Source organism: Quercus robur, chromosome 5 (assembly GCF_932294415.1).
Source record: "Quercus robur chromosome 5, dhQueRobu3.1, whole genome shotgun sequence".
Taxonomy (NCBI): domain Eukaryota; kingdom Viridiplantae; phylum Streptophyta; class Magnoliopsida; order Fagales; family Fagaceae; genus Quercus; species Quercus robur.
Window position 1 is genome coordinate 74,581,410 of NC_065538.1, and position 18,556 is coordinate 74,599,965.

The 18,556-nt window shown below is 34.3% G+C and overlaps 2 protein-coding genes across 2 annotated transcripts; one reads left to right on the plus strand and one right to left on the minus strand.

The window, feature by feature from the left end:
- The first annotated feature begins 13,489 nt into the window (after positions 1 to 13,489).
- LOC126729181 (putative pectate lyase 2) lies at positions 13,490 to 15,608 on the plus strand. The gene is made up of 4 exons (XM_050434869.1): positions 13,490 to 14,219; positions 14,685 to 14,788; positions 14,869 to 15,007; positions 15,133 to 15,608. The coding sequence occupies exons 1-4, from the start codon at positions 13,500 to 13,502 to the stop codon at positions 15,349 to 15,351; spliced, it is 1,182 nt and encodes a 393-aa protein (XP_050290826.1). The 5' UTR covers positions 13,490 to 13,499; the 3' UTR covers positions 15,352 to 15,608.
- Positions 15,609 to 16,115: 507 nt separating this feature from the next.
- On the minus strand, positions 16,116 to 17,708 carry LOC126727057 (uncharacterized). The gene is made up of 3 exons (XM_050432517.1): positions 16,767 to 17,708; positions 16,480 to 16,524; positions 16,116 to 16,383 (listed from the first exon to the last, which is right to left on the minus strand). The coding sequence occupies exons 1-3, from the start codon at positions 17,626 to 17,628 to the stop codon at positions 16,256 to 16,258; spliced, it is 1,035 nt and encodes a 344-aa protein (XP_050288474.1). The 5' UTR covers positions 17,629 to 17,708; the 3' UTR covers positions 16,116 to 16,255.
- Positions 17,709 to 18,556: the final 848 nt, after the last annotated feature.

Below are 18,556 nucleotides of genomic sequence, written 5' to 3' on the forward strand. Positions count from 1 at the left end.
TAGCAATACATGGATCTTTGCCAACTAAAGTAAGTAGATCCTTGATTGACTTATCTTGTTTCTTTAGGGATATATGTTCCAAAGTACTAATTGTGGAGGAACTTAGGGCTCTTGAGAAGAGAATTGCAATGACGTTATGTGAGTTGGAAAGGATATTTCCTCCTTTTTTTACAGTGATGGTACATCTAGTTATGCATTTGGCTAGTGAAGCCAAAGTGGTTGGTCCAGTTCATTATCATTGGATGTATCCCATAGAGAGATAACATTTATAGTAACTTCATCTATTTAGTATTGTTTAACTTAGCAATTTCCCATTACTGATCTTGGGTTTTCCAATAAGTACTTGTCAAGACTTAAGTCTTACATGCATAATAAAACTTGGCCAGAAAGCTCCATTGCAGAAGGGTATATAGTGGAAGAATGCTTAACATTCTGCTCACGTTATTTTAAATTTGTTGAAATTGCATTCAACCAACCTGTAAGGAATGTCGAGGAATCCATGGGTGCAGTGGTGACCATTACCCTAGATTCAAATTCATGGATCCAAGCACATCGTTATATGTTCTTCAATTGTGAAGAAGTCACCCCATTCTGCGAGTAAGTAATATGTCCTTGCGTACCCTTCCATGACATTCTAGTACAATACTCTAGCTTAACCCTAACACGTTTTTCTACACAGTGTACACATAGTAGAGATCAAGGTCGATTTCTCTTTTCATATATCTAATGATGTTATTGAAAAACAACACATGGAGAAATTCTACAATTGGTTTAGGGACTATGTAAGTAAAGCATATATATAAAACTATTTTGGGTTGTAAAACATTAGATAGCATACTTATAATAAAAGTTTTTGTCTATAATAGGTAATGTCAATGGATGCATCTGAGAAAAACAAACTATCTGATAAAGTTAGATGGCTCGATATCCAGATAATGAAGCAAAACACTTCAAGCATTATGTTATAAATGGTTTGAAATTTCACACCAAAAATTCTAAGGCATCTAGGAAAACTCAAAACAGTGGAGTTTGTGTTGTTACTAAAAGGGGTGCTATTTATTATGGTGTACTAATTAATATTATTGAGTTGAACTACTCTAACAAGTATTGATATGTACTATTCAAATGTCATTGGATTGACATTATTAGTGGGAAAGGATGCAAAAAAGATGAGTTTGGATTTCTCCTTATCAATTTTTCAAGATTGATACACACAGGTGATCGATTGATTGACAAACCTTATGTATTAGCATCTCAAACTTCACAAGTTTTTTATCTGGAAGATGTGAGACAAAGATTGGGTGGTGGTCATCAAAACCAAACCTAGAGAGGTGTTTGATGTTGGTATTAATACTTCATATGATGATGATGAAATGGATACCTATTTTGAGAATGTCCCTTATAATATAACCACTAATGATGCATGTGATGATGCAAATGACAATCATGCTTGGGCTCGAGTTAATGAAGAAGGAACCATTCATGATACACCATTGATTAGTGAGGATGAATTGCTTGAAGAAGACTTTATCGATGATGAAGAGCTTAGTGATGATGTTTATGAGTCATATGATGATGAGTCTAACGATGATGACTCCAATGATGATGCATCTAGTGATGATGAGTCTAGTTAAGGCTTAGGCCAAGTGAGGAAGGACTAGACCAAGCCAGTTGGGATATGCCTTCCTTTAGCAAAAATAAAGGTCATCATTTGAACAATCCTAAAGAGTTAGTAGTATAAAACATTACTTATACAAGGCCAAAAATATATGTTTACTATGTTCATGAACAGACCCAATTATGTTTTTTTAAAATAAGATAGTTTCTTCTTCTTAATTGCATGTGTCTTTGGTTGCTGCATTGTTTGGTTTGGAGATTAAGGTGAACTATCCTTTATTGCATGTGTCTTTGGTTGCTGCACTTTTTGGCTCTCTACAATTTCTGTTGATACCCCACCCATATGCATAGCACCTATAATCTAGAAAGGAGTAGCTTTTTTTTATTTATTTATTAATAATTGTAGCTTACTATGTCAATTGTTAATGTTAACTCTCCTTATGGTTGGTAAAGGTTTCTAGTGACCAAGTCTATTCTAGTTGTCTTTTGGCAAAGAAATTCTTAGACTCTCACCAGGACAAATGCCAATAATTCTTCTTAATATTAGTATCTTGAAATTATTAACTTTCTTGTTTCTGCATTACCCTATGACAATGTTATTTCTTAGTAGTCTATGTAGTAAACTGTGACTGCTATTTTGGCCATTTGCTTTGCTTAATTTTGCCTTTTCTTTTTAGTATTACTTTGAATGTGTGATCCGTGATAATGGTGTAGACTTTCTCTTTTGGGATACATGCCATTGTTCCATGATATGTGCACTACTGCTATGATCACCCAGTTTTGCAGCTTCAAATATTCTGACTTCAACCTCTTTAGGGTGAACACATTTTTGTCTAGCAATGCTTCTTTGGAAAATGGTATATCAAATAGGATAAGAATCTGTTAGTTGTTAAGTTCATTATGTCATATACAGAGTAGTTCAATTGATTGGCATAAAGAAATTTTAACATACTTTTGCATTTGGAGTTGAAAGATATATCTTGGTAGCATGATGGAGATTGTCTTAAAATGATATATGAGGCAAGTATGATGAAAGGTCTAATTAAAGCTAGTATGTAATAAGAATTGAAATCAGATTGTGTATGATTCTAAGCTTCACCTTGCAATATTGCAGCAGTAAATTCTTTTTTCACCGTTGCAATCTGCCTTGTACCATTACTTCTTATTGTGCTTATACAGTTGTTTATTTCAATCTTTGACAGTTGAAATGGCAAAGCGAAAGGCAAATTTGCGCACGCGTGCGAAGAGTGTAACATCAAATGGAACTTCTACACAAGATGCGGATCAAGCATCAGACCAAGCAATCGTGAAAGTTTCTATACAAGGTATGGGCTTTTAATCAGTAACTCATGGATGGTTATGGGTTAAAATTTTGCAAATATATCATTTTAAAAATGTTGTTTTCACATAGCAATTGGCCAATGGGTGATAAGATTTTATTTTGTATAGATATTTAACTCACATCAATGATAATGAACCAATAGCAAGGTCATTAAAAAAAAATCCAGATTCTATAGGAGCTATAAAAGAAACATATGAATATGACATCATGTAAAGATAGAAACTATTGATAATATCTTTAGTGGGGTCTCCATGTGGGCAATGTTGGAACTTGGTACAGTACCCCTGGTTTGCACCTATATATATATAAGTAGCTAACAAATTTCTGAATGACACAATTCGGTGTCAACTACATGGCCAAAAGAAAATTTATATATATATATATATATAGGTTTGTGCAATGTCCACCCAAAAACCAAAAGCTAAGTTAGTATATACCATATACCAATATCGGTTCTTATTATAAATTTGGAGATCCCTCTCTTTTCTAGGCTATTAATTGTTTCTCATTTTTGGAATATAGTTTCCATTTTATGTTTGATAATAATCATCATTCATCATAACCAGAAAATTGTTTTGTGTGAAATTTGATTCTGAATAGAGAGATTTTTTCTTTTTTTAATTTTAAAATTTTATAACTTTTGTGACCACAACCACAGGCTAAAATATCGGTTGGGCAAGTTGCTGTGTGTGTAACATTTGATGTGTATGTGTGTGTGTGTTTAGGTTTTTTACTTTTGCTGATTCTCTTCTAAGGCGTAAATGCTCTTTTCGTTCCTATATTTTGGGGTCATTTCTATTTTGGTCCCTACATTTCTATTTTATCACTTTTAGTCCCTAATCCAATTAACGCTTGTTATTGTAATCCTTTCCATCACTCAACTAACTGAAAAACATGACGTGGCAAATGAAGTGCACTGTTGACACAGTAAATGCTAACGTAGCGAATAAAATAATAAAAAAATTATTTATTATTTAATAAATGCCAAGTCAGCATAAAAATAATAATAAATGCCACCTCAGATCCATGTTAGTTTAGAATTTTAAATTTTAATTGATCAATTTTAAAAAAAATAAAAAACATATGAATTTAGATCTAACATCCTTTTCATCAAGAACACAAAAGAGCACAACCCAAAAAAAATCATACAAACCCAGAAAATCAAACACAAAGAACACAAGAAAATCAAACTTAGAAAAATCATAAATGAATATTGTACAAAACAAAATCAATCCACATATATACATAAACCAAATTAATAAATAAATAAAACTTGAATTTAGATCTGGTAATTCGTTGGTTTCTCCATCTTCATCTCTCTCTCTCAAACACGGAAAAGAAACAAAACAAATCTAAAGTTGGGCTTTGAATCTAACAGCAACCCATGAATACAACAATTACAACCAAATCTGAACAAGGTGGAAACCCAGATCAACAAAATCATAACCCAAAATTACATAGACAAAATTTCAGAACCCAAACCCAAAACTCAACCCAGTTTTTTTTCACCAATTACGTAGAGACAAAACTCAAAGAGATTCAACAATTACACAAAGACAAAACTCAAACCCAGATTTTTTAGGCCCAAACACAAAACTTAACATGGATTTTCTTATGCTTTCTAAGAAACCAAACTCAAATCCCAAATCGATGAACAAAACCCAAGATCCGAAACTACAAATAGCCACAGATTTAGAGAGAGAGAGAGTTGGGTTTTTGACCATGGGTTTAGAGAGAGAAAGAGAGTTGAGTTTTTGGCCAAGGTTGAGAGAGAGAGAGGGCCGGGTTTTCGGTCTAAGAGAGTTGGGTTTTGGCTAAGGTTTAGAGAGAGAGAGAAAGCTGGGTTTTCAGCCATGAATTTAGAGAGAGAGTTGGGATTTCGACCATGGATTTAGAGAGAGAGAGAGAGAGAGAGCTCACCTTCAACGGAAACCACCTTCAGTCACCTCCGATCCAACTTAACCCGAAACCACCATCAGCCACCTCCACCTTCACCTTGAGAGAGCGCTTGAGATTTTCACCGAGAGAAGGAGAGCTTGGAGATTAGAAATTGATAAATTAAAGATTCTAATTTCTATATTATTCACGGAGAGAGAGCTTGGAGCTTGCAAAAGACTTTTTTATTTATATTATTTTTATTTAATTTCTATATTCATTTATGATTTTTCTAAGTTTGATTTTCTTGTGTTCTTGTGTTTGATTTTCTGGGTTTGTATGATTTTTTCTGGGTTGTGCTCTTCTGTGTTCTTGATGAAGAGGATGTTAGATCTAAATTCATGTGTTTTTTATTTTTAATTCTGTTTTTTTTTTTTTAAATTGATCAATTAAAATTTAAAATTCTAAACTAACATGGATCTAAGGTGGCATTTATTATTTTTTGCTGACTTGGCATTTATTAAATAATAAACAATTTTTTATTATTATTTTATTTGCCACGTCAGCATTTACTATGTCAACAGTGCACTTCGTTTGCCACATCAGCTTTTTCTGTTAGTTTAGTGACGAAAAGGACTAAAATAACAAGCGTTAATTGGATTAGAGACTAAAAGTGGTAAAATAGAAATGTAAGGACCAAAATAGAAATGACCCCAAAATATAGGGACGAAAAGAGTATTTACGCCCTCTTCTAATGAGTAAAAAAGATTACTCAGTCAATCAGCAAATTAGTGGAAATAGTGTAGGTTTATACACTCATCACAGGATCCTAGAATAATACAAGATAAGGCATTTCAAGCATAGGTAAATGTATACTCATACACATTTTTAAGCAATGATAAAGCCGCAGAAATGCAACCAATCACATGCAACCACTTCAGTTATTATTATACAAAAGTACCTTCAATAGAGATAAACTCAAGGACAAAAGTGAATCTAATTTAGTGTTTAGCTGAATATTCAAAAATAAGTGTTTTGTTTGATTGGGAAAGAACAAAAATTTAGTAGGAGGATGGTTTAGGATACTGTTGTTAATTTTTTGATACTAAAATGGAAACTTCTTGACAATTTTGTGATAAAAATAACTGAAATCTGTAGCTTATACCGAGAAAAAACATAACTGAATTTTTAATAAAGGTTAGCACAAGTTCTATGTTGAGCTGAATTTTGGATATGTAAGTTTCTATTGAATTGGGGAAGGATAGAAAATTAGTGGTTGGACATGGTTTAGGCTAGCATTGTTAATCTTTTAGATACTAGAATGGAAATAGACAAATATGTGATAAAAGTAACTGAATTTCTTTAGAGATTAGGGCACACTTTCTTTTGGAGGCTTTTTTTTTTTTTTTTTAAAAAAAAATTGCTAAGCAAAAATATTGGTTGGAGGCTTAGAGCTTAGCTCTTTGCTGAGCTGAATTTTGGATATAGTAAGCTTATAGTTGAATTGGGAAAAGGTGGCAAATTTATGGTAGAATGCCATATACAAACAGTCCCATCTTCAAAACCAGTAATTATTATTGGAAGTTCTAGATGAAAACATATTGCAGAGACATTGTGTTTGTGGCCTTCCAGAGTCTAGACACAGCTTTTGGTCTGATAGTCCTACACATGTATTCATAGGATTTATCCATAAAGGCTCCACCAGTAAAGTAATCAACATAGTTAACACCTTTCTGATGGGCATCCAATGTAAAACCAATGCATAATCAGCATAATTAAAAAAAAAAATGAGGGAAATTAAAAGAAACAAGTTCCAGTGACAAATGTGTTGGTAAGGGATTTAGAGCAGGAGAAAATTGCTTAACAAACGAGTAGATTATAAAGAAAATTAGCTGGGATGTTAAAGAAATAATGGGGCATAGTGCATTGGCTGCACAAGCAACAATCCTTCACAAAGTCTTATTCACCAACTGGGGATTCTTAAAGTTTGACTCTTGATTGCCTCATCTCTGTTGTGTGCCAGTGTCATTTTATATTGGGTGAGGTTAATTGCAGTGGTTGTAATTAGTCTAGTTTTGAGGTTAAAAATGTGAGCTTGTATGAAGGGTCTATTGGTCAAGCTTCTTGCTAACGGGCTTTTTTTGAGTCTGCTCTGATATGGGATGTAATGTGCTACTAGCTTGTTTGGTGTTAGCTAGTGTGCTTGCTATTGTTGGCTTTGTTTTGTTAACATAGACTTTTGTCTTGTTTTGGTTCTAAATGAAACATCTGATATATCAAAAAGAAAATAATTTAGTAGATCACTCAAAATTTAAAGCTAAATCTATTTAAAGAGAGAGAACCTAGAAAGAATTTGTCAGGCCTATTGATGACAAAACCCTCACCTGACCTAACAAATCCCAGCAGAGTTAGTTTAAATTGTACCTCGTTCCATCTTGTACACAAAAAGAAAAACTATAGCTCAAAACAATACAAGAGAGAACAAATATCATTATCAGTAATTCAATGTTAAGGACAAAGGTCAATTAGAATCAAATAAACCAAAGTTTAAGGACAAAGGTTAGTTTTAAAGTTTATTTTATTTATTATCTAAATTACAATCACCAACCAAATTGTGAATTAATGGGATTCAGTTGTGCTGCTCTAGTTCAGTTGCTATAGACATTTTGTTAAATGTGATTCATGCTTTGGATTTCATCTTAGTTTGTCCATAGACAGCCAAAACAGAACATTGAGAAGCAGAATAGGAACACAAATCACAAGCTAACTAATTGTTCTTATACTCTTACAGTGTTCATATAATAATACTCTTACATTATTGATTGGAATTGTTAAAATTTTTACTGCATCAACATTTAATAGTGCCTGATTTTCTTTAAAGGATTTAATTCACATTTAAATCAGAATTGAAGGATGGCATTCGAGTTAATTAACTTTTGCATTTGCAAATGCTTCTTAGAGTCTGATTCAATGTTTAAGCTACATACTTTCTCTTTTATTTACGTTATCTACCTAATTTTAACCTTTGGTTGATATTGTTTGCTTTGAATTTCAAATGTGCCACCAGTTGCACGTGCCAGTCGTGGGCCAAGCAAGTACTTGGATATTTGGGATCTTCCCGATGACCAGGTGATAGAGTTGCCATTAAACAGTATGCATCAGCCGGTTGATAAGGGGGTGAGAACTTTCACTGGATGGTTGGGTACGATTGCGTGGAAACTCCACATGTGCCCAATTAGATATCTTAGTTGGAAGGCCATGCCAGAAGAACTTAAAGAAGAGTGTTGGCGTCTTGTTGAGGAATTAAAGAAGTTAAAGTACTTGTAATTATGACATTTTGTACTAGGCTTTACATAAGTATTTTAGCATGAAAACATTTGTAACTTGTTAACTCAACTCTTTGATTGTGGCAAAAGTACTCTGTGCCTACTAATCCTGTTGCATATGCATCTCTAAAGACATTTACCTTACAAAAAATTTGGAAGGCTTGGAGGGACCATAAGTGTAGGTTGAAAAATAAGCATTATATACCAAATTCACAAAACAAAGCACAGGTGAAGAGCAACTAACCCAAGGGATGCATACTAAAAGATTGGGATGTACTTGTTGAGCATTGGTATATTGATGAAGCAGTGGTATATATCTAACTTCACATGCTTCATGAAGATCATATATTTACCTTTGTACTTGTGAAATAGACACTTAAGGCACACTATATATAATCATGTAATTTTCTTGAATGTAGATAGAGTCAGAGAAGAATAAGGACCGTCGTTCCAAACAAGATGACCTACACTTTACTGGTTCGTGTAGCTTTGTTGTGCATGCTACAAAAAAAGGTAATAATTTGTAAATGATTTTGACCACTTTCTTATAGCCTTATGTGGATCCAATATTCCTCACTACATAAATATGCTATTCATGATGTAGGCAAAAGCGAATGGATGTCCTATAGAGCGTGCTACATTATATCCAATAATGCATACTCAAAAGAATGGATTTGCAATTAATCCTACTGTGCAAGCCAAAATGGTGAGTAATTTCTATGAGAATTGTATCATTTGGATCACTGAGGGGTTACTAGTGTTAATTTATCATTATGGATCATTGAAGGGTTACTAGAAATTAAGAAATAGATTACTAGGACAGTTTCATCAATGGCTAGTACTTGTAAAATAATGAAAAAAAAAAAAAAAGATGTAAATTATTTTAGATTGAGGCAATTGTGAGAAAAATGACTTAAGGTTGGAATGGCAGTTGCAGCAGTAGCAATAACTGCTGCCTTAGCTCCTGCTATTACACCTTAATTTCTGGAAAAGAAGAAGATTGGATCTCACTGCTTCACTCTCACTACCCATTTTGAATTGGTTTTCAAAGAATTGCTTTGAAAAGTATGGTCTAGAAAAAAAAACAAAGATCTAGGATCTATAAGAATGGTCCCCCACCACAAAAAAAGGTAACTCATCTTTAGAATAATATATAGATTATGGTTGCTATACTAAGGGTTGATGTTGCTGCTTGTGTATGCTTGTTGTGGTACTTAGTGTGAGTTGTAATTGTGATACTTGGTACTTACTATGAGCTGTATTGTGATACTTGGTAGTGGCTGGTAGTATGTCTTGCATCAATTAAGGTGAAAGGTGTGATAGTGAAAGATGAAGAGCAGTTTTTTCCCTTCATTTCATTTAAAGCTTGTTATTTAACACTTTTCAAATTGATTCAACTGTATCATATATTATTTCCAACTACCAACAGCCCCTGTTCTAACTTTTTTGTTTTTTTCAAACTTAAATATTAGGATAAAATGAAGGAATTGTTGGCTGACCCTTCCAATCAACTGCAATCATCTGACACATCTGGTAGTATTGCATGGTCACCAAATGATGTGTATGCCAAAGTGATGGGTAAGGAGCACAAAGGTCGTATTCATGGGGTAGGATTTGGTCCAAACCCAAGTGCTCGAAGTAGCAAGAGTATCGCTCTCACAGACAGTCAAGTACATTCAAGTGAAGCAAGGGACAATGAAGTTGCACAATTGAAGGCTTCCTTGGCTACTATGGAGGAGAAACTAGCATGTTTTGATGAAATGAAAGAAAGACTTACTCAATTCAAAGATATGGAGCAAAGAATGGCTCGCATGCTTCAACAAATGCAACAACTTTCTTCACAATGTAGTCGACAAGTATGATAAATGACTTTTAGAATGTCAATTTTAAGATAATTTAAAATTGAAGTTGGCTACAAAATGGAAATGGGCATGGAGTTGGGCTGTAGTGAAACAGTGGATGATCACTTGTTATTCAATTGTGCTATTACTTTGATTGAAGTAATCTTTCTAGTCCATATTCCCTTGTTGCTGCTAAATGTTTATAGAAGCTTTAAAGAGACTTCTTGTTGAGTGGCCTAGGGGATTTGGTTAGATATTGTCATGGATTTTGATGCTTATGATATTGCACTGACTTTTAGTAGCATGTTAAATTTTGGGCTTTGCTTGTATGGTACCACCTAACCTGAATCAGTTTTACATTGTGCTAGTGTTATAACACTTATGGTTTCCATCTTGCTGTTGATTTTGAACTTGATATGTCTGCATATTCTTGTTCATTTAGCCTTTTGATTTCAATATATATATATGGTTTACATTGTGCTAGTGTTTGTCTTTGTTAATTGGTCACTTTGAGTAATTGTCTAGAGAGTTATATGATTATATGGCTAAAACCAGGTTACAAGTTTAATTACCAAATGGTTTCCAATATGATTTTTATCTCTTGCAAAATTTAGATGGTAGTGTGGTACTACCTGAGGAAGAGTTAAAGTATGCTCGACACTAATAATTATCTCATAATCAAATATATGCACAATTCTTCTTACAGTATACAAGTCTTACAATCACATGTTGAACATATTATAAAAGGGAAGATTGATATATTTGAGGCATGAGATTGATTGAAACATGAAGCTGTTTTGAGCAACATGTTGATGTGGTGACAAAAGGATTGTTTGAAAACATGGCTTTTAGAAAATTCAATAGTTGTGGTGTGGAGGCAATCAACAAATCATTATTAATGGCAAATTATTATTCATTTGATCCATAAAGAAAATTTTGATTTAAATAATAAACTTCTTCAATAAAAAAATAAAATGTATGAAGGCATTTCAATAGGCTTGGTCAGCCTCTTCCCCCAATGCATTGTGTGAAGGCTTATTTTCTCATGTGTAAGCATGTCATAAACTCAGTTTCGCATTTTTTGCCTTGGCAATATTTTCTTGTCATTCTATTCTATTTATATGCACTTATTGAAGTATGGTCTAGAATATCTAACCATGTCATAATTTGTATGCAAGATGTTCCTCCAGTCCAACAATCTTCAAATCTCCAAAAATCATCGACTGCATCCCATCAGCCAACCAACTCATAATTAAGTTTTATCTTGGTGTTCCCAAATTTTTTGTGTACAAAGAACTACATTTAAACAACCGCATTTTGGACTTTGTGTTGAAGGATATTTTCAAACACTTTAAAACTTTGTTTATGGTATTAGCTTAATTTGCGCATTTGTTTTATTCAAAGGACCACATCTTCTTTTGTAAATCTTACGATGATGGTTAATTATAAATAATATTATGTATTTGACGATATATTTCTATGTTAGTATCATGTTAATTTGGAGGCATTTGTGGTATTGTTAATTACTTACATATGTGGTTGATAAAAGTATTACAGGTTCTTTGAAACAGGTGTGAATAGTGTACCAACAAATTAATAGTGGTTTTCAAACCTAGGAAAAAAAAAACCCTATAGCGGTGGTCAAAAGCGCCACTAAAGGTGCAAAAGCTATGTTTTAAATGAAGACCTATAGCGGCACTTCTAGCCTGCCACTAAAGGTTTACATTTACAGCGGCGGTTAGGTCCATCGCTACAAGGTGCATTTGTTCTATATTAAATGATGACCTATAGCGGCACCTCACACCTACCGCAAAAGGTTTGACATATAGTAGCATTTCTAGCCACCACTACAAGTGCAAGTATACCATTTCGTATGCCAGCCACTAAAGGGGAACCCTATAGCGTCATACTTAAACCGCCGCTAAAAGTTGACATCTCCAAATCCTAACAGCATATGGCAGCGATTTATTGCCCGCCGCAATAAATCAAAACTGCCACTACAAAGTGAGTATACAACAACATTTTTCGTACCGCTGCAATATACCTACAGCGGCACTACAAAGTTGACGAGACATACCGCCGCAATAGCACTCGCCGCTAAATGTCAAATGTACCTTTAGCAATGATTTTGTCCCTCCGCAATAGGCCATCTTTTTTGTAGTGCAACCTAATACCAGGTTGTAACCTTTTATTATAAAATTGACAGTAACTCCACCATTTTTCTTTCCTTAACAATCTACTCATTTATTTTTCTTCATTAACATACTAAATATCGTGTTGGTCACTCTTTATTATTATTAGTATTATTATTTTATAAGGAGATAGCAACTTTCATTATGAAAAAGATAAAAGCAATACATCTTCTGTCAAAATAGACTCAATCATATAAGGATTATTCTCTATCCAAGTTACATAACTATCAATACCCTTGGTGAATTATGCCAAGATATGCTGAGTTGCTGCACATGAGATACTTGAGCCGATCTAAAATCTTGCAGTCTTTGCCACTATAACATTATCAATAGCCACCGGTGGAGTGTGAAAACTCAAAACCGCAGCAGCTACAATTTTTAAGTCACATTCAAACACGGCATCAAGAATACATAAATCCCAAGCAAAGCTAACTTCTTCCTCCAAAAAGCCTTGGCCTCAGCCTCTACCGAAAGGCATATGGAGGTTCTTAGTAAGTCTAGCTTCCACCTGTATAATTGAGTGCTTGCTCCCGTGAAATAAGTTGGTGCGTGGTGCATCTTTCTATATAGAAATAGGAAGTAGATATTCTTAATGTTTAAGATTTGACCACCGCTATTTTTGGCACTAAACCCTAAATCTTGTTTCCAATATTTTAATTTAAGTTGACATAATTTTTGCCCTGATATATCAATCAGGTCCATTGAGTGTTCGATTTGACTTTCCAAGAAATACAAAGCAGCAAGCCCCTTAGTGAAAGGGAACTCCATGTTGATGCAAATAAAGGAAATTACCGTTGAAGGTTGAGACAGATCGTAGAAGGATCAACACGTGGACATGCAAATGTTGAAAACACATAACTCCGAGCTCCCACGTCTTTATAATTTATCTTTTTTTAGAGAGTAATAATAATCCTAATTGTAATCGTATTCAGTATTTGAAACCAAATTCCTCGGCTTTGTAAATATACAAATTATTGACATTTCTGGTCAGTGCATAATATATTTCTAAGCCTACCCCCGAAAATTCCTCCCTATATATTTGTAGATATGCATGGAATACAATTATAATATTCAATTAAAAAAAAAAAAAAAACTCGAGACTCGTATATTTTCTATGATATCTGTGGGACAAGTCGGCCAAGCTAAGCTCGTGCACCCACGTTTATTTTGGTGGCCAAAATCATACCAAATTAACAAATATAAATTCATCCCCTAAATCGTGTGCACCAACTTCTCTACATCAACACCTATTTATATTTCTCTCTTTGTCCCACCTACTTCATTGTCTCACACATACAATATAGCCATGGCCTCCCTATCCCTTCTCTTACTATTGCTTTCATGTTCTCTAACACACATTGCTTCAATCTCAGAAACAAATTACTCCCCAACACCTTTGAGCTATGCCCCCACTACTAATTCCTTGCCCACAAACAAAATTACGAATGTAATAGACGCATGTTGGCGCACCAAATCAAATTGGGCCTCAAATCGCGGTGCTTTAGCAGATTGTGCTGTAGGCTATGGCAAAGATGCAATAGGAGGGAAATATGGTGCAATATACGTAGTCACAACAGCTGAAGATGACCCTGTAAATCCAAAACCAGGCACACTTCGATATGGTGTTATCCAAACAAAACCTCTTTGGATCATTTTTGCCAAGGACATGGTCATTACACTCAAGAATGAGCTCATTATGAATAGTTACAAGACCATAGATGGAAGAGGAGCTAAAGTTAAGATTGCATACGGGCCATGCATTACAGTGCAAGGTGTTAGCCATGTTATAATACATGGGATTAGTATTCATGATTGTAAGCCAGGGAAATCTGAACTTGTTAGGAGTAGCCCAACACATGTTGGACATCGTCGAGGCTCAGATGGAGATGCCATTTCCATATTTGCATCTTCATATGTTTGGGTCGACCATTGCTTTCTTTCCCATTGCACTGATGGCCTTATTGACATAATTCATGCTTCAACTGCCGTCACAATCTCTAACAACTACTTCTCCCAGCATAATAAAGTATGGAGATGACATTTTCCTTTCACTATATTGGTTCACTTTTAAAATTTTGAGTCCTAAGGTCAATGGGTCTCACCTCCACGTGCCTTAAGGTGGCCTAATTTCTGGGGCTCGACCCCAGTAGTTTCAGTTTAAAAAGGGGAAAAATGGTCAGGCAGCTAGTTATACTTAGGGTTAGCCTTTTTTTTCTTTTTTTCTAGAATTTTTTTTTTTTTTATATGCATTTAAATGAGAGGGGGATCCCAAATTTCGAACCCCGAACATCTTCATAAAAAAATGCTAGAAAGTGTCAATTGATTTAAAAATCATTGGTTCCTAGAATGTCTTAGAATTTGATGAGAAACCTATCCCTGCCTTGAAAAAACATGTATTAGTACCACCATGAGCTCCATCATCAACTTAAGTTTACTTTCTAAATAGGTTTTATTTGGATTATATGTAACTAAATATTGATTGTGCTTGCAGGTGATGCTACTTGGACACAATGATAATTTCACTGCAGATAAAATTATGAGAATTACAATAGCCTTTAACCATTTTGGCGCTGGCCTTGTACAAAGGATGCCAAGGTGAGGGAGACTATTTTTATGATTTCCAAAAGTTAAAAAGTAGTCACATTATTCTCATATCAATTATGTCAATATTGCAGGATCAGGTTTGGATATGCCCATGTAGCCAACAACAAATATGAAGAATGGCGTATGTATGCTATTGGTGGCAGTTCTAATCCAACCATCTTCAGTGAAGGAAACTATTTTGTAGCTTCTAATCTTCGCTTTTCCAAACAGGTAACAAAATGAGTAAGATGTCCACTAAAACCTTTGGAAGCAACTAGCGAGTGATTTATTCAAAATGATATAGATGTGTTTAATTGCTTTAGATTTTCTTAGGGCATCTCTTTCTTGTATGATAGGTTACAAAGAGAGAAGCAAGCAATGGATGGAAGAATTGGAAATGGAGGTCTTCTAAGGATGTATTTCTCAATGGTGCTTATTTTGTTCAATCTGGGTGGGGAAATTGCGATCCACACTACTCTCAAGCTCAATCATTTGTGGTTGCTAATGGATTAATGGTGCCTGCTCTGACTTCTAGTGCTGGTCCTTTGAAATGTGCATATGGTAAAGCTTGTTAATTTGGCTAAGTATTTTTGTTACAACCTTTTTCCTACCTTCCTCCCTGAAGTAATATACAATAAGCTTCATTGAAGCATGTAAAACATTTAGCTCTCGAGAGTAATTGGAAGGGAACGTGTATCTGAAGGCTTGTAATCAATCATAAATATCATTTTGAAACTATCCAAAATAAGTTCCAAGTCAATAGTTTATTGATGTAAAAACCTTTTACCAAATATATATATTTTGGTGAAAATTATTCACCACTTCGGGGTAATGGCCTCTCATCTCACATGAATGGAAAACTTTATCATGAATTTATTTAAAGCAAATCATTATTATGTGAGAAAGGAATCAAATCGTCTCTCAATTTATTTTACTGTTAAGATTTTATACTTTGTACTTTGCAATGCACATGGTATCGTGTCATTTAAGTTTGAAATGATGTGGTTCTATATACAACTTTATATCTATAATATTTAATTTAAACTAGGTTTTTTTTAATATAAAAAGAAGAAACTATTGTTCGTGAAGTATTGATTATTATAGACATTGTGACAAAATCAAATGGATATGTGCCATTACTCTGCTGCTCCCTGCTATGCATTTGAATTGAAGGTTGATTGAAATTATTGTATGATATCAAGCAAAAGATAGATTCGCACCTGCCTCCTTCTCTTTTTATAGATCTTCATTAAATCTTTCACTTTTGAGTCAACATATATATTAATTATGAAGGATGCATGAGAAAAAGAGGCATAAATTGTAGCTAATAACTGTAAAATTAAAGCAAAATCATGTGCTCTCTTAATAATTTAATATAGACAAAGAAACAGAAGCCATCAAAACATACATGTTAAAAGTGTAAAAAGCAATCAAAAAATTAAATGAAAAGAAAGGTATTTGGTTAAACGGCGAATGTCTTCAGAAAAGCCTGTTCTCGTTGCTTTGAACCCCACATGTTACTGGTGCCTTGGCTCTCACTTTCTTCAAGTACCATACTCCACCTACAACTCCTAAGGCCCCAGCAGCTGAAACTGCAGTTACTGTCCCTGCACAATAAGAAAAACATAATACAAGTCAATAATTCCTTCACATAATTCAAGCCCTTTACTTTTGAATTCTTATATCAAATTTCAATCAATCACCTGCAATAACTCCAACCCTCCTATTATGCCCAGAAACGCTATGATCTGCACAAGGGTATCTAAGTTAATTTACATCAAATAAAGGGTATCGAATTTGATAATTTACAGAGGGTCACATTATACAAAATTTTAAATGGCATTTACTAGACACATGTTTAGATTTGTAATATTTAATCTAAATCATGAAATAGATCTATTTCAAATAAATCATCCTAATTTGAACTGATATATATCTACCATGAAATTTCTAATTAGATGCAGTTTGTTCTCAAAAACCTTGAACATACCTTGACAATAAGTAGTAACATTTCTTTCCTCGCATAGGCACAGGAAATTCTGTGTCTGAGTGTCAAATCCACAAGTCCCTCCTCCCTTCACCCTATCTTGACACTGAAGGCAACGTGTGGTAACCGGAATATCAAAATCAACCCTAATCCCATATTCAGGGACTTGATCATATGGTTGTGGAGAACCAATATCTTTCCAGTACACACTAGTATAGCTTGCACAATACTTAAGCATTAGCCTCAGAGATTCAGTGGCTTTAGGATAGTAAGAACAGCAAGAAGTACTCCCACTCAATGCAGAGGGACACTGCGGTAAGTGCCTGCAAAGATAACTAGCACTGTCACAAGACGAGTCACACCGGTCAGGGAAGTGTTCACAAAAGATAGGCTTTGGTTGAATGATCACATCATCTTCACTACAATTGAAGAATAGGTATTCATTCTGAGGCGAGAGAGAGAAGTGCGTGCTTGTGTCAAGGCTAAATGGCCTTGTTGGACGAAATTTTTCGGTGTCTTGGCAATTCCACATGAACGGATCAGTGAGCAAAATGTGACGCTCAGAATAGCTCACATTTCGAACTGGGTATCTCCCAGAAGGTGTTCTGAGCTCAAGTTTTCCAGAATCTGAACAGACAAGAATGTGTCTGTAATAAGGGCTTCCACAACCATCATCAATGCCAAAAGGGTATTTGATAGGAATATCTCCACAAGTGGTTCTACAATGGATGGCTTGGGCTGTTGTGAGGCTTAGAAATGGAAGCTGAACAAGTAGAATGATTAAGAAAAAGAAAGAACATGTAGAAGGTGGTCTATTTTCTGATAAGTGTGATCTGCAGATGAAGATAGAACCCATGAGAGACATGATAGAGGTTTAGAATCTGGTTCCCGTGAAAGATTTTTATGATTTAAGAGAAACAGTCGGATGAGTAAAGTGATGTCTTATGGACACAGAAAGAATCCCTAGGTGCTACTTTAATCTTTCTCTTTTTTCCACTTTTTCTTTAGCATTCTTTTAGGCATTTTTGTGATTTTTTATTATCTTCATTTTGGTGCTTTTGCTTTCTGGTTTAAGAAGGTTGGAAGCAAGTGATAATGAGTATGTGTGAACTTTAGAGGCAGATGGTCTAACATTCTTGATTCCTTTGCTTGATTGAGCCTTTTCTTTTGTTGAGAACAAAAACAGATCCTAGGGAAGATGAGTTCAATAAATTTATGTGAACTAACATGTCTCATTCGCCACATTCACTTTGTTTTGAGTTCTGACCCAACATAATATAATGCGATTAGCCTCCCATACCTACGCCAATAGGAGGAAATAAAGGAACAGTTTCACTATGAAAGTGTAGATTCCTCAAACTCAAATCCTGGGGTCTCGTTGAAACTAGAGATTTGCTCGGTTGTTAAGATTTTTAATTCTTATGAATTTAAGATTCTTATGAATTCAAATTACCATTCAATAAGGCTCTTAAAAACTAGCTTAATCCCATAAAAAAAATAAAAATAAAAAACTAACTAAAGAAATTTTAAATTAAATTTATGTTTAAGAGAGAGGAAAAAAAATAACCTCGCAATTATATTAGGTGAGTCCTAATAAATAATTAATAAACTTTTGTTAAAGTATGCGTTAGGGCACCTATTTAAGAGCATTTATTACTCTACTTTCCTACCTCTTTTTTTTTTTTTTTTTGTGCTGAGATTAGAAGCAGTATATACTCTACTGACAATCAAACAGCCAACACATTTTTTATATGTTTAATGACAAAACTATTAAACCTCTTTTAAATTTTCTT

Coding starts and splice junctions, on each gene's coding strand:
- LOC126727057 (XM_050432517.1), bottom strand. CDS start 17,628: ATGTCTCTCATGGGTTCTATCTTCATCTGCAGATCACACTTATCAGAA. Junction 16,525..16,766: donor TGTTACTACTTATTGTCAAG/GTATGTTCAAGG, acceptor ACCCTTGTGCAG/ATCATAGCGTTTCTGGGCAT. Junction 16,384..16,479: donor GAGGGTTGGAGTTATTGCAG/GTGATTGATTGA, acceptor CTTATTGTGCAG/GGACAGTAACTGCAGTTTCA.
- LOC126729181 (XM_050434869.1), top strand. CDS start 13,500: ATGGCCTCCCTATCCCTTCTCTTACTATTGCTTTCATGTTCTCTAACA. Junction 14,789..14,868: donor CTTGTACAAAGGATGCCAAG/GTGAGGGAGACT, acceptor TCAATATTGCAG/GATCAGGTTTGGATATGCCC. Junction 15,008..15,132: donor ATCTTCGCTTTTCCAAACAG/GTAACAAAATGA, acceptor CTTGTATGATAG/GTTACAAAGAGAGAAGCAAG.